This window comes from Cebus imitator, unplaced genomic scaffold (genome assembly GCF_001604975.1).
Source record: "Cebus imitator isolate Cc_AM_T3 unplaced genomic scaffold, Cebus_imitator-1.0 Scaffold126, whole genome shotgun sequence".
NCBI lineage: Eukaryota > Metazoa > Chordata > Mammalia > Primates > Cebidae > Cebus > Cebus imitator.
Genome location: NW_016107441.1, coordinates 2,536,666 through 2,561,408, shown reverse-complemented (window position 1 = coordinate 2,561,408; position 24,743 = coordinate 2,536,666). Strand labels below are relative to the sequence as shown.

Genomic DNA, 24,743 nt, shown 5'->3' with positions numbered 1-24,743 from the left:
TAGCATAAAGGCAGACACATAGATCAACGGAATAGGATAGAGAGCTGAGAAGTAAACCTACACATCTACGATCAACTGATTTTCTACACAGATGCCAAGAACACACAAGGGGGAAGGGATAGTCTCTTCAATAAAGGGTGCTGGAAAATCTGGCTATACACATGCAGAAGAATTGAATTGGACCCTTTTCTCACCCCTTACACAAGAATCAACTCAAAATGCATTAAATACTTAAATGCAAGGCCTGAAATTTTAAAACTACTAGAGAAAAACATAGGGTAAAAACCATGTGACATTGGTCTAGGCAATGATTTCTTGCATATAACCCCAAAAGCATAGACACTCAACAAAAGACAACCTTGTAAAAAAACTCATCACAACATGATGGGTTATGAGAAATAATGGTTGCAGAAAGGAACAGTGTTGCTCCCTTGAGAGTGTGATACTCACCACCTACACAGCCAGGAAAACATTCCTTGAATTCAGAAAATTTTCATTTGGGTCATCAAGGGTGACTAGAAGTTTCTTAGGCCAGCATAGCCAAGGCTTAGAGGTGTGTTGCAGCAGGGTGTTTTGGGGAGACTGCATAATTGTGTGGAATCAAAATAGAGGTAATACTGTGTATAACAGACTTTATGCTCAGCATTTTACAAGCAATTTTTCATTCCATGCATGTAAAGACATCTTGTGATAGGGACTGTTATTAACCCCATTTGACAACAGCTATAAAAACTGAAACGTAGAGATATTACATAATTTTGCCTCAGGTTGCACAGGTGTAAAGTGGCTGATGTAGAATTAATGTGATATTTGACACTAAAGTCTGGGTTCATAATCACTATTCTTTATGATCTGTTCAACAGAGATACATGAGAGAATGGAGGCTATTAAAGTACTCGGGGTCAGGGAGGGGAACTGAAACAAAGAGAGGATCAGTGGGTTCCTCAAAAACACAGGTTAAATAGGTGAAAAAAATGAGGCTTAAGCCCTATTGTCCTATTTCCATTTTTTCTCTGGACTGTACTGTGGCTCACTGACTCAGGCCAAATTAAGAGACCAAGACAGAGGATGTCAAAAAATCAAGCCCTCCTCCTGAGAAACACCAAATACCTTGTGCATCTCCTCCACTGTTCTGCTTGTGTTAGGTTTTCCCGGGGATCTGCGTTGGCGGGGGAATTCAGAGTATTTGTGGATAACAGATGTGCATATTTTCTTGGTCTAGTGAGATGAAGAGAAGTGGGAGGAGGCTGGGCACAGGGCCAGCCCTCAGCAGAACTGTCAAAATCCCAGGCCTAGTCTATAGGACTCCCTCTGGTTCCCAAATGCATTCCCTTATGCCCTTTTGCTTAAGCTTCTGTTTGGTTTCTATCCACCATCATTTCATTTTCTCATGGAAGAAAAACCTTAATCACCAGTGGTATTAGTCAGCTCAGGGTGTCATAACCAAATACTAGAGAATGGTGACTTCAACAACAAAACATTCTTTTCTCACAGTTCTGGAAACCGGAAGTATGAGATCATGGTGCCACCATGGTAGGGTTCTCTTTCTGGCTTGAAAATGGCAGCCATCTTGCTGTGAGTTCATATGGTCTTGCTTTGGTGCATGTGCACAGAAAAAGAGAGAGAAAGAGCAAGTACTCTGGTGTCTCTTTTGGAGTATTAATCCCATCATGAGGATGGCATCTTCATGACTATAGCTAAACCCAATGCCATCACACCAGAAGTTAGGGCTTTAACAAACGGATTTTGGGAGGGCACAATTAAATCCATAGTACCAGCCCACAGGATTAGTACTATGGTCAGAAGGATTTGTCTTTGTCGTTCAAGGGGTGATGGAGAAAACAAGTTTAAACCCAATGGTTGACTTTCTAACAGTGATATCACAGGCACTGGGTCATCAAGGTAGAAGTGGTAATGCAATTCTGCAAAAGAAGCAGGTTTCTAAGAGCCATGTTGATTGGGAGGTTTGCAGACCAAAGAAAGGAAACCCTTGCCACTGCTCACCAGTCCACACACTTAGAATGGGCTCTGCCGTGTTGAGTCAAAATCTGTCAAACCAAATCTTGTACTCACTTGTCTGTGTTTTGGCCTCTTGAGCTGTAGAGAAATGCAATACCTTTCCAAAGTTGTTTAGATGTTTGATGGTGAAATTGCAGTCTAAGTCTTTCCCTCCCAGAGCCTCTAACCATTCCTCACTGGAAATGCTTTCCATATCCTTGACCACCTGAATGTGCTCTATATAAATATGGCACCATTATTCCTATTATCTACGTGTAAAGTCCAATCACTCAAGGTAAAGTGGGGTCAGTCAACAGATTTCTTTATGATTTCTATAGTAAATAGATTTGGTTCCCTCAGTTAAAGGCCTGGGGCAAAGTTAATTTTGTTGCCTCAGGGCCAGGGCAAACGTTTCCCAACTTATCTTGTCACCCTCCCCACTGAATCTCAGCGACTCCTCCTCAGCCTCCCTATGCAACCTGCCTCTTTCATATTTTTGATATTGACGTTATATGTTGCACTAAAAATAATTTATTCCAACAGATTTGCTTTGTTTGTGTGTGTGTAACAGCAATGTAACAGAGGCTAGGTGTTATTTCAGGGTAGACATCTGCAGGTAGGTTACCCAGAACTGGCTTTGCAGGAACAAGGAAAGGAAGCAAGGCAGCAGGGCCGGCCTGAGCCAATTTGGCAAGTGCCTCCCCCAAGTCTGCCAGTTCTTTCTGAAATCACCGGTGATTCCTTGTTCTGGGTAAAACTGTTTAGAGGACTGGCTCCCAAAATTGACAGGGAGCCTGGAAGAGTGGAAGGAGGCCTTGAGCGGCAGTCAGAAGTTCTGTGTTAGCATCGTGACCTGGCTGCTACCTGACTGCTGATAAATCCCTGTATACTGTTTCTGCCTTAGTGTCACCATAATTAAAACAGGACTAAACATCACAAGACATTATTCACAAATTCAGCAAAAAGAGCTATAACTCAGGGTCCCCAGATTGTTGGAAACACACAATGAGAAATTACACACTTGTAACTGTTGCACCTTGAGTTCTTGTTGTTTCAAAAAAATTCCAAGAAGTAGCCCAGCCTGGGAAAAACAAAAACTGGTTGAGATGCGTAAGATGGAGACGAACTTTGGTGAATTCCCTTTTTTAACACACTAAAATTTCCATCCAGAGATGAGCTTATTCAACATTTCCTATACATGCCACGTATGTAAAAACGTGATCTGTGACTGCAACTCTACATACAATGATTCAGCTAACCAGGTCAATAGAAGCCCTGTGTTCACCTTCGTATGAGGAGGCACTGCTTTGGGAACTATCCTCAGTGCCAGTCATCCTTACCTGTTGCTGGTAATAAAATCCCTTTGTTGAATACTCCTTGCTTGTGGTCATTATCTGTCACCCACCAAACAATTGAACCCACCTGTTCTGTGGGCTACAGAGTGACTAAGTTTGGAAAATACATACTGTATCCTCTTTTTTAAGAAATTAACAAGACACATTAGCATTGTAAAGGGTCCTCAAAATCCTGAAACACAGCACCCCTCATACTTTGCTTAATCAGCATGACTAAATTTATAACCATGCAACCTTCCCTCATCCTCAGAACATCAGAGTTCTAATGGGAAGCATTGACTAGATGAGTTCCTAAAACACTTTAAAAATGAACTCTGTAGAGTTTATTATGCAGAAATGTAGATATTCTGTATCATTTGACATCAGGTAACTTCATTTTTGTTGAGGATTATTCTAGTACTTGCTAAATAAAATTATCCTTTTTTGCTTATAAAGAAGACCTTTGGAATATCAAAGCTGCAACTTAAACATATTATTTTGTCTCTGAAATACTTATTCCTGACCTTCAAGGCCTTCTCTAGTCTGAAACCAGCCTACTTTTCCAAATGTATCTTGCAGGGCTCCGGAGAAACCCTCCTGCAGATCTCCAGACTTACCGTATTAACTTTTCACCTCTTTCATGAACCCTTTTTCAGCTATTTCACCCCCAACCTTTCCATTCTCATCCGCAGTCTCAGACAATCCCTGTTCACAATGCCCCCTGGATTTACAGCATACTTATGATCAAGGCAACTTTAAACTAGGATCAGCAAAGTCATCTCACTAAAGCAAGGAAACTTGAAAAGTACACTTCGGAGACTGTCTTAATTACAAATGTTAAAAAAAAAAAAAAAAAGGCAGGTTCTGATTAATCCTCAGTTTTATCCTGAAATTCACTTTCCCGGAGCAGTTCATTCCTCAAACACTTTAGTGAACATTGCCCTATATTTCACTCCAGCAGCAACTAGCTATATATTTAGTTAAAGCAGTTTTTCTTCTCGCTCCCAAATAAGTGCAGAACCAGATTTAAATTTTATTTTATTTTATTGTTTTAAGGCAGCTGACTCCAAGCAAGACCTGGAGAACTAAAAAGAACCGTCTTGGCAGATGTAAAAGGAAACAAGTAGCAAAGTGGCTCTATTTTGGCGTTTTGTTGTTGCTGTCATTTTCAGATCAAAAAGACTTTAGATCTAGAGATCCCGCACTAAATTACAAAATCCCATCCAGAGTGTTTTTATTCTCTATGCCCCTCATTTCAATAAGAACATTGAATTTTCTGATGAAGACTCTGGAGGGCATTTCCAAAGAAGCTTGTCATCACAAACAATTAAATTGAACAAACAATAATAGCTCCCATTTATCAGGCACCTACTCTATGCCAAGCCTTATGCTAAGCACTTTCCAAGTTGATCTCCTTCAATCTGCACAATTCTAAAAGGAATGTATGATTACTGCCACTTTATAAAATAAGAAACCAAGGCTTTGAGAGGTTAAGTCAATTATAAAGATCACACAAAACCCAAAATGAGGATGATATCTCCAAAGTCCTTGCTTTCAACCATAATATTACCCTGAAAATATTTATTGAGCCTATTCCCTAGGCAGTTGGGTTGCAAATACAAATAATTTTATTCTGCCCTCAAAACCTCAGGGTCTTAACAACAGATAAGACCATTTCTCAAGTACAGAAGGTAGAAAGTCAAAATGCACCAATAAAAGCAGTACAAAAAAGGGAGTCAGTAAAATAAGAGAAAAGGAAATCAGCTACAATTGAGGGAGGGAGAAGCAGCTTCACAGGGCTGTGGTAGCATTGGAGAAAATGGCCTGTTTTCTTTACCCCATGCTTTACTTTAATCCTCTCACTAAATCCTGTGCTACTTTCTTCAAAATACTTTAAATCTTATCTCTTCCATCTTTTCTACTACCACCTTTTCCAAGCCATCACCATCTGTCATCCGGGTTATTGTAGGAACCTCCCCAGTCCTCTCTGCGGTACATTGGATATTGTCATAAAATTACACATCCATGCCTTTTGTCATATGACTTTGTAATTTCTTTTAGAAGACAGTATATTTTGTGTCCCATGAGCATTAGGTTTAGCTGCATACCTTGCTCGAACCCATGGAATATTAGAGAATATGACATGAGCAGAAGCTTTAAATATACTTGCATGACAAAGCTTAGACACTTGTGCTCCAGTGCCCCTCCATGAGGAGAGCAGAGTTTTTTGTAGCTGCTGCTCCTTGACCCTCAATATCCAAACAAAGACGCACAGGGCAGACCTGAACCCTCCTCAAGTTTAGCTGAACCTGGCCTACAGTGTAACCAGAATCACGGTTGACCTGCAGACTGCAGCCTGCAACCTGTAGACTGTGATTGTTTTTTTAAAAAGCTTTTGTTGTAAACCACTGAGATTTTGATGTTATTTGTTATGCAGCAAAAACTGACTGACACATACTGTTTTCATGTCAATGTATCACTTCTCCTTCTTCCACAGAGAAGCCACAGTAATCTTTTGAAAATTAAGTCAGATCACTGCACTCTCAAACTTAAAATCCATTAGTGATTTTATTGCATTTAAAGTCCATGTCAATTCCTTAACATGACTTACAAAATACCCTGTCTCTTTCCTCAGCATGCTTTAGCTCCACTGGCCTTCTTTCTGTTCTTTGAATATACAAGCTCACTCTCACTTTAAAGCCTTTATACTTACTGGTTTTTTTTTGTCTGAAATATTCTAGAATCTAGATTAGCACTGTGTAATATGACAGTCACTAGCCACATGTGACTCTTTAAATTACAATTAATAAAAATTAAGTCACATTAAAGATTTAGTTTCTCAGTCATACTCATCACATTTCTAGTGTGTAATAGCCACATGTTGCTAGTGCCTACATATTAGACAGCACAGATATAGAAGTTCTCCCAACACTGCAGAAAGTTCTGTGGCTTGTAACTATGCTCAGTTAAAATATTAGCTCTTCAGAGACACCTGTCCTCCCTGACCACCCACCTAATGTAGCACTACAGCTCACTCTCTGTCCCACAACTCTATTTGGCTATGTTAGTATCATTTAACCAGTATTTGAAATCATTATGTGTATTTGTTTACCAGGACGTGAACTCCAAGGGTGCAGTGACTTTGCTGGTTTTGTTTTCTATAGTTATCTTTCAGGGTCTAGTAGCGAGTGGGTGCTCATGGTGGTAGAAACTATTCCAGATGGAAGCAGTAGCATGACCAAAGCAGTGAAAGACTGAGAGGCATGTTTGTGGCAACACTGGGTAGTCCAGTTTGACTGGAGCACAGAGTGTAGGGTTTAGATAAGTCTCAAAAAGTAGGCAGGCTGAGACCTATTATTGAGACACTCATATTCTAGTCTGAGTTTGAACTCAAAATAAGATGGGAAGCCACTGATAATTGTTTTGAGACAGGAAGCTTGATGATCAGAAATAGTCTTCAATAAATTGATCTGCCAGCTGTAAGAGGATTATATCATGAAGATAACAGTCAGAAGGCAAAAGCCACAATCAAGTGGGAAAAGAAGAAAATGGGGTTAGACTCTGGAGTCATAGTGGTGGTGAAATCGACACATAATATTTATCATATGGAGAATATAATAGCTGAAACCAGAGGCTCACATTTTAAAGCTGAATGATTCAACAGAAATAAAGTGAGGAAAGAGCAATGGGTTTGGCAGGAAAGATGCCAAGCTCTGGTTTTTATATGTTGAACTCAGGATGTATAGGCTAGAATCCTGAGGAAAGGGTAGACACTGATAAGAAAAAAAGAGCAGAAGGAGTGAGAGAGGGCCCCTGTGGTGGGGTTGAGGAGAACACAGCCTCACAAAGCTTCGCTCTTGCAGGTATATGTGAGGATGTGGGGGGTTCAGGGGATTCTTGGAAAGGGTGTGAAGGCTTCCATTGGCCTTAGGTTACAAGAAACAAAGACATAACGTAGCTGGATTTGCTGATGAGAAATTCATCTATAACCCTAGAATACTTGGGTCATTACATCAGAGTAGAAACCATTTATTTATTTAGAGATGGAGTCTTGCTCTGTTTCCCAGGCTGGAGTGCAGTGGCTCGATCTCAGCTCACTGCAACCTCCACCTCCTTTAAGTGATTCTCTTGCCTCAGCCTTCCAAGTAGCTGGGATTACAGGTGTATGCCACCAGACCAGCTACTTTTTGTATTTTTTAGCAGAGACAGGGGTTCACCATGCTGGCCAGGCTGATCTTGAACTCCTGGCCTCAAGTGATCTGCCTACCTTGGCTTCCCAAAGTGCTGGGATCATAGGTGTGAGCCACCATGCTCGACCATATTTTAAAGTATTCAGAGTGATCTCGGAGTAAGGAAGAAGAGGTAGTAAGTGCAGTGTAAATGAAGTAATTTTCCCGAAGCTAATAAACTACTTGGAGTCTAAATTCCATGCGGGCACTATGAGCTTCCTGTCCGCCAATGCTCTTACTTTTCAGTGTATGGAGTGAAGACTAAATGGAGGACTTGCATTAGATGTTCTCTGCTCTCCCTTGTAGCTGTGACACCTCCATAGCTTTCACCAGATAGGTTAGGGATGCTGGAGCTTATCCTGCTAGCTCAAGGGAGACTCCTTTCTAATTAACCACCTCAATTAACAAATGGAGCTTGGCACAGAGCTAAGATGAAGTTCTTCAATTTAACATTTCCTTCACACATAATTTAAATCTCAGAATCCTTTTTATAATCACACACTTGGAAAGGGATCTAGAAGCCATCTAGTTCATTTTCCTCCTCTGTGAAAGAATGAATATATGTATGAACACACACACACACACACACACACACACACACACACACACACACACACCTTTCTCCGCCATCCTAATAAGCAACAGCTCTTGACTATTCTGGAGCCAAGCCAAGAAGTATAGCCAATTCCATCACCTCACGGTTAGGAATGCCCTAGCATACCTCACCCTCTCTGCCTTACTGTGCTCAGTGGCTTCCAATGCCTGAGGCCGTCTAGTCTTGGCAGCAAGTGTATTTGTCAGTCCTTGACTTGCACATATGATGTGGTGGAGAGAAGTGAGCATCTGCCCTAAGACAAGTGAGTGACCTAGTTTGCAGGGGATTTTTCCAGGGCACCTCATTCTCCTCCGCCTAGACCAAGAATCTCAATCCAATTTGCCCTTGGGGCTGGGTTTTGACATTCCACAGGGGAATTTACTCTCATCTGGCTCTTTTCCAGCTTTTATGTCTGAGCTCACGTGACCTCCTTTGAAAGGGCTTCTTTGACCACCTACTTTAAAGTAGGTGTTCTTCTCTACCATAGTGATGATGTCACTACATCCTATTTTCTTTATAATCCTAGTAATGATATCTCGATGTATTTTCATCTGTAAATGTATTTATTGTCTATCTACCCAGCTGTAATATGTGCTCCATGGAGACCAGGACCGTTTCTGTCATTTCCAGTGTTGCCTCAGTGCCTCGCAAAGTGTGGAACACACAGTGGTTGCTTCTATTGGTCAGCTACTGCTGCAAAACAAACCATCTCTGATTTCAGTGGTATATGACATTGAGCATTTTCTATCATGTGCACAGATCTTCAGGTTAGCTGGGACAGCTCTGCTTCAAACTTTAGTCTGTGGGCTGTGAGTTGACTGGGGCACTTCTACTTACTGTATTTACCTTTTTTATGAGACCAGCAGGCTCTCTGGGGAACGTTTTTCTTATAATCTCTGCTTGAAATGCGTCTGCTAATATCTAAATTGCCAGAGTATGTCACATGACCAAATGTGACATTAATGAAGCAGGAGGGTATATTTTTCCCAAGGAGTTTGAGGGAAAGACAAATAATTGCCAAATAATAATCTCATATACCACAATGCTACACAAATATCAATCATTGAGTAAACAAATGCACCTTCCCCCAAATCAGTTAACCTTTGTAGCTAAACCACTTTTCAGTCATTACAGCCCTGTGTCTCATCAGTGTTAGCCTTAAGGTATCAGTCCCCTGTAAGTCCATGACCTAAAGTAAAAGAACCATACTGCCCTGCTTGCCTTGGACAGGAGCCAACTCGAGATCTCTGCTTGTTTAACAGAGGTTAAAGCCTCCTTCATTTGATCCTGGCTGTCCCTGTCCCCTCTTCAGGTATAGGGAAGGTTGCGTTCCTGCCAAAAACTAGAGGGGATGGAACCAATTAGGAGAACCTACCATCTGGTGGTGTGGGCTCATCAGATTTGCAGCCAAGATTCCAACTGGGACTGTTAAAGAGTTTGTGCACAATAGCTTGAGTGTTTGAGTAGAGCAGGAAATGTCCTGGTCACTGGGACAGAGTATTGGTGCCTGAGGATCACCACACATTTACAGCTGACAGCCCCAACATATTGTCAGAGTATCCTGGAGAGAACAGCTCCCAGTTACTTCTATACGGGTGAATGGCTAGCACTTTCTAACTGTTCTGTGAACACAGGTTTACTCCAGGCTGGACAGGGATTACCAAAGACCCCTACAGCTTTCATTAACTCAGAAGCCTGAATTTTAGACCTTTTGCCTATCCTGACCTCTGATCTTGTCTTACCCACCAGAATCCCTTGTATGTGCTTCTTTTATTGGTGGCTCTTCTGACTTTACTATGTTGACCCTTTGTCTACATTGGCTCAGCTCTAGGCTCTCTGAATTTTCTTTTCTGAAAAGATTGCAATGGGGGACATCTATATATAGAACAATGGGGAACATCTATATATAGAAAGAATATATATACATATACACACACATATTATACATGTATTTATTTACAATGAATACATAAGATAGACAATAAATACCTTTACATCTATATATAGATAGTGTATATATATTTATATATATGCTTAATAGACAAAAAATATATATAAATATATATACTTTGAATATATATTGTATACGCTTTGTGTATATATATATACAAAGTATATATATTTATACATACATTTTGCCTATATATAAATATATATAATATATATGTTATTTATATTATATATATGTTATTTATATTATATGTTATTTATATTTATATTATATATTATATATAAATAACATGCATTTTATTTATATTATATATAAATAACATTTATATTATATATTATATATTTATTTATATTATAGATATTTATTTATATTATATATAGACAACATTTATATTATATATGTTTATATTATATATAAAATATAATATTTATATTATATATTGATATATATACATTTATATATAGTATATACATATATACTATATATATAAATATATACAAGATATATATTTATAAATATATTTTGCCTATTAATCATATATATAAAATGCTTAATAGGCAAAAATATATATAATATATAAATAAAATAAAAAATATTATATACGCATATATATATTTTGCCTAATAAGCATTCATTCTCTGTTCTTTTGGTAATGGCATCCTGATTCTGTTTCAGGGAATTATTCCTCCGCCATGTCCACACAGTGTTGGTGGTCTGACTAAAATCCACAGTCCTTTGGTCCTTCTCACTACCGAAGCTCTAAAATGATTCTTTCACTAGGCCTATGTCAAGCAAAAGACTACAATAACCTGGCCACTGTGTCACATTCAGAAATGAGCATGTGTCCTAAGTTTTATTCAATGACATCAGGCCCAAGACTTTTGTGAAACTGATTAAAAAAGAGAATTTTCCTCTCCACTGGACTTTTAGCTGAGCAGGTGAAGGCTGCCAGTGCTGTGACATACCTATGCCTGTAAAGCCAGTTTGGAGAAACGTTAAGCATAAAAATCTAGAGGGCATGTCTCGGTCTTGATGACATCAATCAAGCCCTTGAATCTGGCTATACCTGAAATTAAAACTATTCAGTTAGTTGGGCTTCTGTCACTTGCCACCAAGAGAGTCCCAACTGCTTACTGTTCAAATGGGCTTCCCCCCTTATTTCTATAAACAATAATTTCTTAAGCCAAAGAAACTCTGTGATCCACATATTTAGTCCATTTTCGTGGGCTGAATCATAAGTGAAAAGAAATGCTTTCGGACTTAGTGTCGCTATATATTTAGAGCTTGGATAAACTTAGCCTTAAGATTTCAATTTTCCCTATCCATAAAATAGATTCATTTATAGATAATGACCACCTTTGTAGGAAAAAGCTAAAAATTAATTAGTTACATTTTACTTATATGCACATATGCTAACAGATAAGAAGCCTGGTTAATTATATTACCCTGTATTTGCCTAGCATGTTTGATTTTTCAAAGCTGTTTCATACAAGTAATGACACTTGCCTGTTCTAATAACTTCTAATAATATGGGGTATTAGCACCACATATTATACATCTGGAAACTAAACTGGATATAAAAGCTTCTTGGCTGGGCGTGGTGGCTCACGCCTGTAACCCCAAAACTTTAGGAGGCTGAGGTGGATGGATCACGAGGTTGGGAGTTCAAGATCAGGCTGGTCAAGATGGTGAAACCCCATATCTACTAAAATTAGCTGGATGCGGTGGTGGGCACCTGTAATCCCAGCTACTCAGGAGGCTGAGGCAGGAGAATTGCTTGAACCTGGGAGGCGGTGGTTACAGTGAGCCGAGATNAGACTCTGTCTCAAAGCAAACAAACAAACAACTTCTCAAGGTTATACGCAAGTTGGTGTCAGAACTGGCATTAAACTAGTTATCTCAAGTTCTGAGCATACTAGAAATTCTATTAAATTTCATTTGAAATTGTCCTACTGGTCTATAGTACTCTTAAAAGCAGAACAAAATATGTACAAATGATTAAAATTTGATTGAGATAATTATCACAGCTCTGCTTAAAAAAAAAAAAAGGAAATAAACTAGATATCCCATAAACGGTGACCGCTTAAATAAATTAGGGTACATATGCACGATGTGCTTTTAGGAAAACATTAAAAATGAGTGTATAATAATAAAAGTAGCCTAAAGGTTATAATAAGCAAAAAATCATGTTATAAGACAGTAAAATAAATCTATTAATGTTTAAATTGTTAAGTTAAAAAAAGGCGAAACATTTATTCATAGTACTATAATTACACAAGTTTTATTGTATTTGCTGTCTCTGTTCCTGTAGCTTTCTGTAACATACATATATTACTTTTGTAGACAAACCAAAGGCTACTCTTAAAAACTTTATTTTCATCCTAGAGGTTCCATACAGTGAACACATTAAAACATGCCAAACCATTGGGTATCAATTTCATTAGTCTCCAACTGCCTCATTAATCCCAATTTTGCCTGACTCCTCTACCTGGACCTCCCATGGCCCTGGGCTCCCCTGTGTTCTCTGGACAGAGGGCTGGGACACACCAGAGTCACAAGATGCATACAAGGCACAAGCCTCATGCATCAGTGACAAACCCAGGCCTTGAATCAGAAATTCTTTATTTAGAAAATGGAACCTTATACTTTATTTAGGACCCTTCATGACAATAGTCCAGCAGGAACTAAAATGAGCTTTCAACTTGACTTACACCTGGTTTTCACCCCCATAACTTTGCAGCTACACAATAACAACCACCCATAGGAATTTACAGCACAGACTGTTGGAACTCTTAAAACTTGTAATATCAAAGTATTACTCTAAGCAGCAATAATTCAGGCTTATTCTTGTCATTGCCACCGCTGTTATGCAATATATGCCATCCATTCATTCATCTAGCACCACTGAACACTATTCTGTGGTGGAGACTGTGATGGGAAGCTAAAGAAAATAAGGTCATTGGCCTCACATTGCTTAGTACAGTTGGGCAGATAAGACAGGGGTTCACACGAGTAAAACTCAGGGATAAGCATGACCATTGCTAGGGGGATGGTAAAAAAGGCCAAGGGGCAGAAGAGCACGTTAATATGAAAGAGAAAAAAAGGCTCAATGAAGAAGATAAAATAAGAGCTAGGGGTGACCAGAGAGACAGAATTTCAGCAGAGCAGTGTGGAAGTAGCAATTTGTAAGTACAAGTGAAGGAAATGGCAGTGTGAGTCTGAGGCTCACTGAGTTGTTTGGTTGGAACAGAGGCTGAACTTCAGTGCTATGTATGTCTTGTTAAAATAAATGAGGACTCTGAATGAATCCCTGCCTCCGCCCAGGCTCACCAGTTCTACAGGCACTCTACTGGATCAGCCTCCAATCTCCAGGAATGCCCATGGGCACTCACAGAGCCACAGATGATGACAATGCACCCCTACACCAAGTCATCAGCTTCCCTTTCCCCTGGCCTTTGTCTCCATCCTCCTGCCCATCTGCCAGACTCCATCCCAAACTGGAGATGGGAGTAAAGAAACAAGGCCATTGAAACTCAAGCCAGAAGTCTTCAGGAAACGTGGATTTGGCAGAGTACTATCAAGCATCTGATTTCTGATGAGAAAACAGAAATCTAAACACGGCACTTCTTTGCTTAAGACTCTTTCATGGGCTCTTTAGCACTTGGGCTAACGATCAAAATCTGTAACAGAGCCCACAAGGCCTGGCCAGGCCTCTGCACAGGAAGCTTCTCCAACTCTCCTCCTTTTCCCAATATCGAATCACCAAAGACTTCAGTCCTCAGCTCAGGCGCCTATTCATCTCCCTGCACAGAGCTGGTTGCTTTGTAATATGCTTTCACAGAATCATGGCCCTTCCTTTCAGATCGTTTATTATAAACTATAACTGTATACTCATTTGTGTGATCATCTAATGGCTGCCTCCTTTATTAGCTGGTGAGCTTCATGAGCATAGGTCTGCTTCCTAGTTATGTTCACAAGAGTAAGCAGTCCATAAATACTTGTTAAATATTGAATGAATTCACCTGAGGCCCCAAAGTAGGCTTAATGTTCCCGCATTTGCATACAGAATGTGCCCTGGATGTGTAACTTGGTGGAAGGAAGTCTAGAGCTTTCTTTAGACTCTTAGCTTGTTTAGGGACCCTCTTGCTAGCCAAAGATAGAGAGCTTCTATTAGTCATATATCCCTGGTGTTTTCCATATGCTGCCAGCATAGAAATACAGCTCCAGAAGGACACTCAGAGACCATGAGCTTCATTTCATAAATAAGCTTGGGGGGAGGGGATGTTTCTCCAAGATTACACCTAAACAATTCAAGAAGGTCGTCCAGCATTTGAATCCATGTCTTCAAATCTCAACTCAGTGTACTATTTACTACATCAAACCTGCCATTACAGGCAGGTGTGTAAGTGTGTGTGTGTGTGTGTGTGTGTGTGCAGTTATACAAATATATACCTATACATTTTCCCATCTACATCCTACCTATCTTTCCAAATTCAACTCAAATGTCTGTTTCATGAAACCTAAATCCCTCTAACTAAAGGTTCTCCTTCCTTCCTCTGAATGCATGTGTGTGAGTATGTGTGTGTGTGTTTGTGTGTGTGTGTGTGTGTGTGTGTGTGTGTGTGTAAGAGGGAGACAGAGAGAGAGGCAGATTTGGTTTATGTCTATTTCCTTTATAAGAACCTGAGCCCCTTAAGAGGAAAACCAATGCCTAATGCATTCTATTTTTCTCAATTTCTAGTGCAATGCCTTGTAATAAAAAATGAATTTCATCTCCTGCTTCAGCTGTCACCAATTTGAGGCCATGTGTAGATTCAGTGAAAAAAAAAATCTGTAATCAACCAATGTTGTCTGCAAAGGCATGGAAGGGGGCAGTGACAGTACATATCCCCAAAGAAGGTGATAATAAAAGGGCTTTGGATGAATTAATGAACAAATATGTGAATCATATCTGTTTTCCAAACGTGCTATGATTACTTTATCCTGAGAGGCTGAAAGGAGAGCAGTAAGCTCACTCATCCCAGCAGGATCTTCAAACTAGTCAGGGAAAGAAATGTTTACAAGGATTTTTCTATCCAGAAAAGCTGATGATTCTCAATATTATAATAAGAACCAATAATCAACCATAGACAAATGTCAACACTTGTGTGCCCTAATGTAAGGGCACGGGTAAAGATGGAGGAGCCAACGTCAGACTGTAACATTAACCAGGAGAACTGTAGATATCTGTCATGGAGCTGAGAACATAGTGTGGTGCAGGAGGCAAGCTCCCAACTCTCCACCACATGGTAACAAGCATATGCAGCAGTGGTTGAGGGGAGGCGAGGAGGAATATTGAGACTTTACCCACTCAAAATACCCTCCTCCTACTCCACAACCAAAATCTGCTCCACCCTTTAATGCCTACTAAAGTTCCACCTTCCCCAAGAAGTCTTCATTATCCACAGTCTTAGCTTCTGCTTTGGAAGACTTAGCTCTTAAGCTTGAATCATAAATTCCACTGTGTACGGCTATTTCACGGCTATGGTACTTTTCCCTGCTCATATAGTCATAGATCTTTAAAGGGAGAAAGCTCATGGAGTTTTAGAGTCCCCCAAACTGACTTTAAATGCTAGCTTAATTTTTTATTTGTGCATAATATAAAGAAGACACAATCTCTCCCAGTCTCAGTACTATCATCTATGAAATGTAGATAACAACCTTTCAATGTCGTTATAAAACTTAAGACAACATCTGCAAAGTATTTGGCACATAGTAGGTCTTCAAAGTAATCCTTGTTTATCCCACCACCAGCCACCATTCTTTTCATTACTGTATACAGACTAAGTTTTTGAGGGTAGGAGTTATACATCTTTTGTGTCCTCTATTATTTTGTGACAGGGTAAATAATAAATATTATTAGAATAAAATAAAATGATGAATGCTGATGGTATAAATCAAGTGTGAGCAGATTGGCCTACTTTCAGGCCTTCTCATGCAACATAATTTGGTTACTCTAGGAACAGGCACAACAGGAAGTAATGGGAACTTTGAGAGTTTATGTATTTAAAAAGGACAGTACCTCTCAGCTCTAGACGATAGAGGTTGAGCAGGAATGTGGGCCCAGCATTGCTTAACACACTAAGTTTTTTTAAAAAGATGCCAGAAGTCTGGATTTTTATGCCAAATATGAAAAAGCCTTGGGTAGGGTCAAGAAAAACAAATCTGTGTGGCAACTCTGAAGTTGATGAGCCACGCTCAGGCAAGAGCTAAGGCCATCTGTGTGTTGCCAGTGCCTAACGTCTTGTTAGGTAGCTGCCAGGCTTCCCCAGTAGGTCCATAACACAGGGCATCTCACTGTAGTTAGGGTTGCTACCTTCCACCTTTTGTCATTGAGGCTCTGGACATCTTTACGCTGTGTAATTCCCTGACTCCTACAAACATTTGTTCATTTGTGTTAGGGGCATTTTCAGGTGTTCTCAACACTACACTACAGATACACATGGTCTTTCTGGCAGCAGTTCATATTCTGGTGGTAAAGGTAACCTATGAAGACACAACACAGACAACATTACAATGCTGTCAATCACGGCTTGCAAACTCAATGCTTGCCAGAGCCAGGAGGTAAAGAAAATGAGAAGAATGGGCTGGTTGAGAAAGAGACCATCTAGATGGGGTATACTCTGTTCCATCCCAGCAAATTGAGGCTACATAGACCTGGGGCCCAGTGTTGCCAGGTATTTTAATATTTTAAAATATTAATCAAGATAAGATGTCCAAGTTTTAATGTGAAACTCCATGATTCGTACACTGTGTGGGCCCAGAACTCAGTCTCTGTGCTGGAACTGGCTTGTGGATGGTTATTTGGTGACCCCTTTTGCAGATAAACAGATAACCTTATTTACCCTTGAAGCTCAATTCAATCACCACCTCCTAGAGACCAACTCCACTCTTCAAGGCATCTCTAATACTCCATACAAATTGCTGCTATAGCACTTATAGCACTACATTTTAATTTTCTCTGTACAGGACAGAAAAAATCTTACTATGGATAAAGTACTCTAGGGCAGGGAATGCATCTTACTGTTGTCTGCATTTGTAGCACTTTATGTCATGCCTAGGTTTAGTTAAGGGCTCAAAAATGCTTACTAAAGGGATGGAAGACTTTTTAGATTAAAAAGTTTCTTCAAGTGTGATCTCCATAATAACTGCTATAGAATTCCTCCAGGGCCTACTCTTGAATATCCTGATTCAGGAAGCAGAAAGTCCATCATGATTCTTGCTTTAAACAAGCTCCCTGAGTGAATTTTACGTGCCTTGAAGTTTGTGAACCTCTGGGCTAAACTGTAATCTCTGCAAGGAAAGAAACTGTGTCTTCCTGCCTGACCCTTATAGTTCTAGTATCTGGCCCAGTGTTTGGTGTGAAGTAGACATTCATTATGTATTTGCTGAATGAGTGAACAGATGAATAAATTAAAAGATAAGAATTAGCTGCAACCCTGCACTATAGTAATATAGACCTTTAATAGTAATAATCTCAATCAGTATTTCTTCTATTCCTTTGTTTACACTTACCACAAAGGTACCAAGATAAGCTGGGTAGCTGGTGAATAAATATCTTCTTTATCCCCAAACCCTAACCCTGTAAGCTTGGTAGAGTGCTCAGAGGAGATCCCAAGGCTTTGGGTTGCTCATTCAATGGCTTTACTCTTTAATAATGGCAGACAAGGAAAGCAAGAAAGATTGAACACAACGAAGGCATCAAACTCTCACCTTGGCCAGTAGTAGCCATAACCCTCTTCTATTTTCCCTACCTTCCCTACCATATAACCATCTTTCCTCATTTTTAGTCCCCTGCTGCTAACATGTCCAGCGTGAACAATTCCCATTACACTTCCTCTCCCTTCCCTTCTCCACCCTCTGGTGGAGAGATAATGAATAGCAAAATGCAAAGGAAAAAAAAATCAAATGACAACAAAAATCATGAAAAAACAAATAATATTTGGTCATTTTCTAGATGTAAGACTGATGGGGCAGTTAATTTAAGGTAACTACTAATTCAGATTTCAAAAAAGCACAGCACAGAAAATTAGTCTGAATAGGATGCTTTTTTTGCTTTTCCATGTATCAGTAATGAGTCCATTCTTCCTGAAACTGCTTTGCTCCCATGGACACTTTTTTACTCAATTCAAACTGGGACAGATGTAAAGCTTTCCCAGACCAATGGACCATGGTGAACATAGCCCTAAAGTGTTCCTAGCCTCACATGAAAGTTAAGAGAGACCCCTCCAGTCAGGCCACCGTTTCCACCTAAATTGCCCAGTATCCCCTCTGGGATCTGGGAGCTAAAGAAAAGAAACATAAAGTCTAAACACAAAATAAGATTATTGCCTCTCAGATAACCCCATAACAAAGTTTCCCACTAGACTGTAAGCTACCTGAGAGCAAGGGTATTTTGTCATCTATGTCTTTCCAATGCTTACTTTTATGGCTTTGAAGAAACATGTAAAGAATGAACTAAATGAACAAGACAGGAATCCAGGGAAATCTGTACACTAGTATATAGATGACAGCATCAAGTTCAACAACTCAGATCCATCCACTCCAGGTCTATTGACCAAAATGAACAACATTGTCTGTATCATATTTCTGCCTTCCTAATAAACAGCCATTAACCCTACTAGAGATCAAGCCTTAGGTTGCTAAGATAACAAGTCAGAAGCATCACTTTTTGCCTTTGAACCTGTTCTCCTATTTTTGTCTTTTATCTTGTTGTGACAGTCAACATCTTGACACTAGGAGAGCAGTTCACATCTCTTTCCACCAAGACCTGTTGTAGACAGTTCTCAGCAGCATGAGTGAATACACACACCAGCTCTTTATTCTTGATTCTCTAAGCAAGTAATACAAAAGCTATAGAATATGACAAAAGCTATGGAACCCTGCCCCAGGAAATAAAGTAGCACATGTATATGCATGCAAAAGTTTATAGATACACTGATGCCTACACCCAAATGCCCCTTTTAAAGACTATAATCTAAGCCATATTTAAAAAAAAAAAGAAGAAGAAAGGTTCTCTGATGGCAAAATAGCTAATCAGTATTATTCTAGATTCCCAGAAAGATGGATTCATAGAACTAGAATTCAGCAATTAATCAGCTCTTTTGTTAAGGGTAGTAAGTAACACAGTAGACAAGATTTTCAACTTCAGAATGACAAAAATGCAGAATTGTTATTTTATTTACTCAATGGACCAGTCCTGTGCAAATCACAGCTACAGTTTGAAACACTGTAAGTTTTTCTCCTTAGGTGCTTTATCAGACCTCTGACTTACAAAACCCTGAAAATTCCCTTTCATTTCTTGGGTAATCCCCACTAGTTGATTAGGTTACCATAAGGATCAGTGTATCTGTCAGGTATTCAGGAACATGGACTTCCAGGTCTCAAAATGATTTGCTTCCTGAGTGACCTTGGGCAAGTTATATAATCTGTTGTAGCCTCAGTTTTCTCATTTATAAAATGAAGATAATGTATAGTATTCTGCAAAGCTCCTGTGAGGATTAAATGAGCTAACACATGAAAAGCAATTAGTGCATTACATGGGCTGTAGTCAATGCTTAATAAATGGTAATGAATGTGACTATGTATGAATATGAAGTATTTATCATAGTTCTGATACACAGTAAGTTTTCAATAAATGAAATCTGCTATAATTATAGTTCTTGGAATTTGTATAAACATTATTTTAGGAGTGGTCTTAGGGATAGAAAGAATTCTAACTTCATATTTTGAGACTTCAAAGCATAGCCTATTCGAATCATTGAGAACTCACCATGTGGGACTCTGAGAAAGACACAAAGGAAATATGGTCCATGTCTTCAGCTGTAGACAGCACAGCAGAAGTCACCAAGTCAGTAGTGACAAAGACTATTGTGCCTATTCAATCAAGTTTGGGGTCTCAAATTTTTCTTGTGCATTCAGCTCACACTTCCCTGCCATAAATTTTTACTTGAGCTTAATCCCTGAAGGGAAAATGTGTCTCCTGATTAATTTTTATGCTTTCATCTGTCATAAAATGCCAATGATGTGAGCACAGGCTTCCTTTTCATTCCTAGTTGCCAGAAAAACTCAGAACAGTGTTCGTTGCCCACACTTCATAATGCATTCAATTCAGATGTCAGAGATTTATCTAGCCCTTCTCCTTCTTGAGGCCACTTTTGTTCTGTTTGATGCTCAATGGCCATCCTACAAACTGTGTCTTAGGCAACAAATCTCCTCAAGCCATTTAAAAAATGACCAAGGCGTCGAGCTATAATAATTATTGGTCACCTCCAAAAATGAAGAACCAGATGTACACAACTTCTCAACTATCCTTTCTTGTCAAGCGACATTCTGTCCATTTAACTTGTGAATATGAAATGCCTTAAGCATTTTAAACCACATTCTCATAAACTCAGGACCCTTAATTCTATGTCTCTCAGAAGTTTCATATGTGTAAAACTTTCTCAGCTGAACCAGAAAACCTCTGCAAGGTAGGGGAGATACAGTCAACGCAAGCACCCATCAGGCTGGCATTTCACTTTAGCTGACAGTGAAAAAGCAAATCCATTCCATGAAACATTGTAGGGGCTAAAATGCCAACTGCTGGAATCACTCAGAAGACTCTAGAAATCTTTCGTGGAGGGCTTTCTGTTATGAAGATGAATGGCAACTGAAGTCATTTTTGCAACACCACCACCTACCCACAGGCCCTCCTTTCATTGGTCTCGCGCAGAAAGACATCTCAGAAATAGAAGCAATTACTTACATCTATAGGTCATCTCAAAGCTGTCGCTGATGTTCACAATATCAATCTGGGGGAGCAGCTTCGGGGGCTCTGTGAGTTGTGACAAAGCAAATCTAAAAGCAGCATGTTCCTGTGACTGCTGGTTTGGAAATAATCCCCCTACGAGAAAAGAAAATGCAACATGGTATACAGGCTAGAGACAGGTTTTAGTTCCTCAACAACTCACCCAGAGGAGTCCTTTTCTTCTCCCCATGCCAAACTCACTAGTTGTAGCCTTGAGTGGTAGAGATGAGAGTTCAAATAGCGTTAACTGGACACTGATGCTTAAACTTCTACAGACGAACTTTTATGTGACAAGGGCCTCTAATATCTATTCCTTTGCTCAAACGTTTGATTGTGTGCCCCTCAACTCAGCTAAAGTCAGAGAAAACAGGAGAGTTGTGCCACTTCTCTTCTTTCTCACTTGTACAAACCACCTAGGAGCTGCTATTCTCTTACATAAACATACACATAAACGCCCTCACTCCCTCGTCATGTCTAATTTGTCTAATAACAGCCCCATCTCTCACTGGAGAGCCTTATGGGAAGTACGTACTGATCAATGCTGCAGGGTGATTGAAGTCTAGCTCTGGGACCCTGTGGGCTTCTCCACTACTGTAACCATTTGCTTGGACACTTTTTAGTCTTTGGCCTAGCAAGATCTGTCTGCAGTTTAACTATTCTATTGCCCATAGGGTTTATTATTCATTTTCTCTAAAAACTCCTGATTTTCTCCAAACAATGTTTTGATTCTTCTTTCACCACTCATGATACCAGTTACCTAGGAATGACTTGTTACATAAGGGATTGCCATTGTGTGTTTGCATGGTGAAACCCTGTGCTTCAAAGACGTGGGATCTTAGGACTCTCAAGAGGATACAAACATTCACTTCTAGTAAAAGGCATAGAAAAGGTGCCTGTTGGGGTGCCTGTTCTGAGAAACAAGAGTCCATGGGTTACCTTTGTATTTACTGTCAACATGTAAATCAATTACATTTCTGTGAATTAAAATCAGCCATTTCTAGAGACTGAACTATAATGATGTTTACATAGAAGTTGATCTCGCTCTGACAGTCATCACAGTCCCAACACGATGCACTTCTAACTTCTTGTATAGTGGATATGTGTTTGTTTTTAGGAACCAATAAATGGATTGCAAGCCTTTTGTTACAGACCACATTAACAGAATCAAGTACTACCTGATGACGGTGACATTTTCAGCATTTTGTTCTACAATTTAATGCTTCAATCTCTTTTTTTGAAAAGAGTATAAATGGCTTTATCAGTGGAACAACCAAGTTAGGGCTAAATATAATTTAAAAAATCTACAGAGATGCAGGAGAAAACATACCACATACACAAAACATCCTCAAACATTCATACCAGTTGCTATATGTATATAAATACACTGGACAAACACTCCCAATCAGCAAAGGATAGGTAGTATATAAGCACAAATGTAAACAATGCCACATGTAAGAGCCAGTGGTTTCCACATGCACATGTGCTCCCATTTTAAAGAATAAGAACAACAGAAAGTTCTTGATTCTGATGCTCCCCCGACCCCCTCACAACATGACCACACCCCAAACACTTCCCTGTCCCCTTTCTCCTCCTCTGCAATGAATGAAACAGGAGGGGTGGGAGGTTGGGGAGTAGAAGGCTACAGGCTGGGCTACCAGGGAAGTGTCTCCCCTGAAGCAGGAAGTTTTGCATGTAAAGCACTAGCACACAGCTACATACACACTTCCGAATGTAGCTTAACAGGTGTCAGGAAACAAAGCAAGTTACTCCTTGGCCACTCCAAGCCAGCTAGCTGGGGAGGCTGAAAGAGATGAGGACTGCAACACCTGTGTGCCCGACAAAACACCAATTGCACCATGTCCCCCCTCAAACACACACTCACACAAAGAGCACAAACTCCCAGCAATGCGAACTTTCCCTAGTGGAGCTATCTCCCTACTAGGGGAAAGAGAATAGAAACCAAACAAACGAAGATGCTTCCAAACACAGAAGCCACTTGCTTCATTCCGGGACACAAACTGCACTAAAATGCTGGTCACACAGAAGCCCCAAGCCCTTGCGGACATGCTTTGTGCTTGGTGTTATTGCTTCTGTTAGCTTTGCTTTCCCTCATTATTATTAAGAGTAGCAATATCTGTCAGCTCCCTCGGAAATACAGGGAGGGTGGCGGGGCCTTTCAGAAGTGCAACAACTAAGAAGGGGAAATGGGGAACAAAAAAAGCATGCAGCATGTTGAAACCTGCCTCCAAGTTAAGAGGATGGAGCCCAGTAACAAGGATAACGGACAGCCAACAGGAGGAGAAAGGAGCATGTGTACGTGTGTGTTTGTGTGTGTGTAGAAGGTAGACAACCTCTGTGGATAGGAAATCTAAGAGGAGGGGCAAAGAAGGAAGGGAGAATAGGCAGGCTAGGGAATTCCAGGATTGGGGGAGCGGAGACCACCAGCCCAGCATGGCAGTCAGCAAAGAGAAGGCAGCTGGAGAGGTCCAGAGCAGGAGAGAGAGCCCGCCGGCCTTGGAGTGGGGGCCTTCTGGCATTATTTCAGTGGCTGCAATATACCCAGCACCCCTCATTCCTTCTTCTAAAGAATCTCTTTTCCCTACCACAGCTGAGAAAGCACTGCCCCCTTCAATTACATACATATGTGCATATGTAATATATAATATCACACGTAAAAACACACACACCATACATACTTACATAAAAAATGGAATCAAGCACCATCTCCCAAGCAATAGAGTTAACTCCTTAAACACCCACCACCCTTTTCAGCCTCATTTTTTTTTTTCCACCAAAGCGGTGCTTCCTCCATTTCACATGCTCTTGCCTGGAGTGTGAGTGGGGTGTGCGTGTGTGCGAACACTTCTCCTCTGCCCCTCATCCGATCAGGAGAAGCCCCCTCCTCTGGCTGGCAGCCCAAGTCTCCCTTCTGTCACCGCTGCACAGCTTTAGGGAGCCAAGCATATACCATATACAGGGAAGGGGGGTACACAACCCCCACCCCCCAAAAAAACCCTACCGGACCCAGAAAGTCCCTCCCCAGGCTGCCCCCTCACTCACCGATCTGGATATTGTTGGGGAAATTGGCACCTACTACCGCGCCTAGGAAACCGGTGCAGAAGAAGGCAAAAATGTGCTGCATATTCCTTTTTGCATTGGCGAAAAAGAAGCCCAGGTCCAATCATAGATTTGGCGTTTCCCCCCCCTTCCCTTTATTCTTCTCGCTGTTCTGCCTGTTCTTTTCCTCCTGCAGTTCCTTCCTTACTTGCTTCCTTCCTTCCTTCAGTGAGGTTTGTCTGTTTCCCTTGGAATCCGAGCACTTAAACTGCAGCGTTAACACCAATTGACAGCCAGATTAACTGAGCACGGGAAGAGAAGCCCGTCCTCATGCTAGCTGGAGCGCTGGCTCCCCCTCTCCCTCTCCTCTCCTCTCACAGCCTGCCTCTCTCTCCCTCCCTTGCTCTCTCTCGCTCTCCCCCTCACACTCACACAGGCAGCAAGCTCTATGCTAATACCCACCGAGCCAGCTCGGAGTTCCACAGTCAACCTCCTACCTATCCCCCCTGCCTCCCGTCCTCACCTTATCTTCCTTTCTGTATGTGCAGAAAGGTGGGGGGGAGGCGACACGTGGCACTTGGTCATGAAAGGGGCAACCCCGCAGTCCTCTTTCCCCTCCCCCGCCTTTCTGAGCTCTTTCTGCCCCCTCCCCCAGCCCTCAGGCTGAAGTTGCTGGGAATGTGGGTTCAGCTGTAAGTCAGTAGGTGGCAGGGGGTCCCCACAATAGTCCTCAATCCACCAGCTGCTTGAT

At 40.7% G+C, this 24,743-nt stretch overlaps 1 protein-coding gene across 4 annotated transcripts in view; it reads right to left on the bottom strand.

Moving 5' to 3' along the window:
- GRIA1 (glutamate ionotropic receptor AMPA type subunit 1) overlaps positions 1-24,532 on the bottom strand; it is a 318,919-nt gene extending 294,387 nt beyond the window's left edge. For 3 of the 4 annotated variants that reach the window (XM_017540525.2, XM_017540526.2, XM_037742751.1), the window contains exons 1-2: positions 23,996-24,528; positions 20,894-21,031 (exon numbers count right to left, since the gene is read on the bottom strand). In XM_017540525.2, coding sequence (XP_017396014.1) covers positions 20,894-21,031; positions 23,996-24,077 — 220 coding nt within the window. In that variant the 5' untranslated portion in view covers positions 24,078-24,528. Of the gene's footprint in view, positions 1-20,893; positions 21,032-23,995 lie in introns of all 4 variants that reach the window. The other variant, XM_037742750.1, reaches the window with a different exon arrangement.
- Between the last annotated feature and the right edge of the window lie 211 nt (positions 24,533-24,743).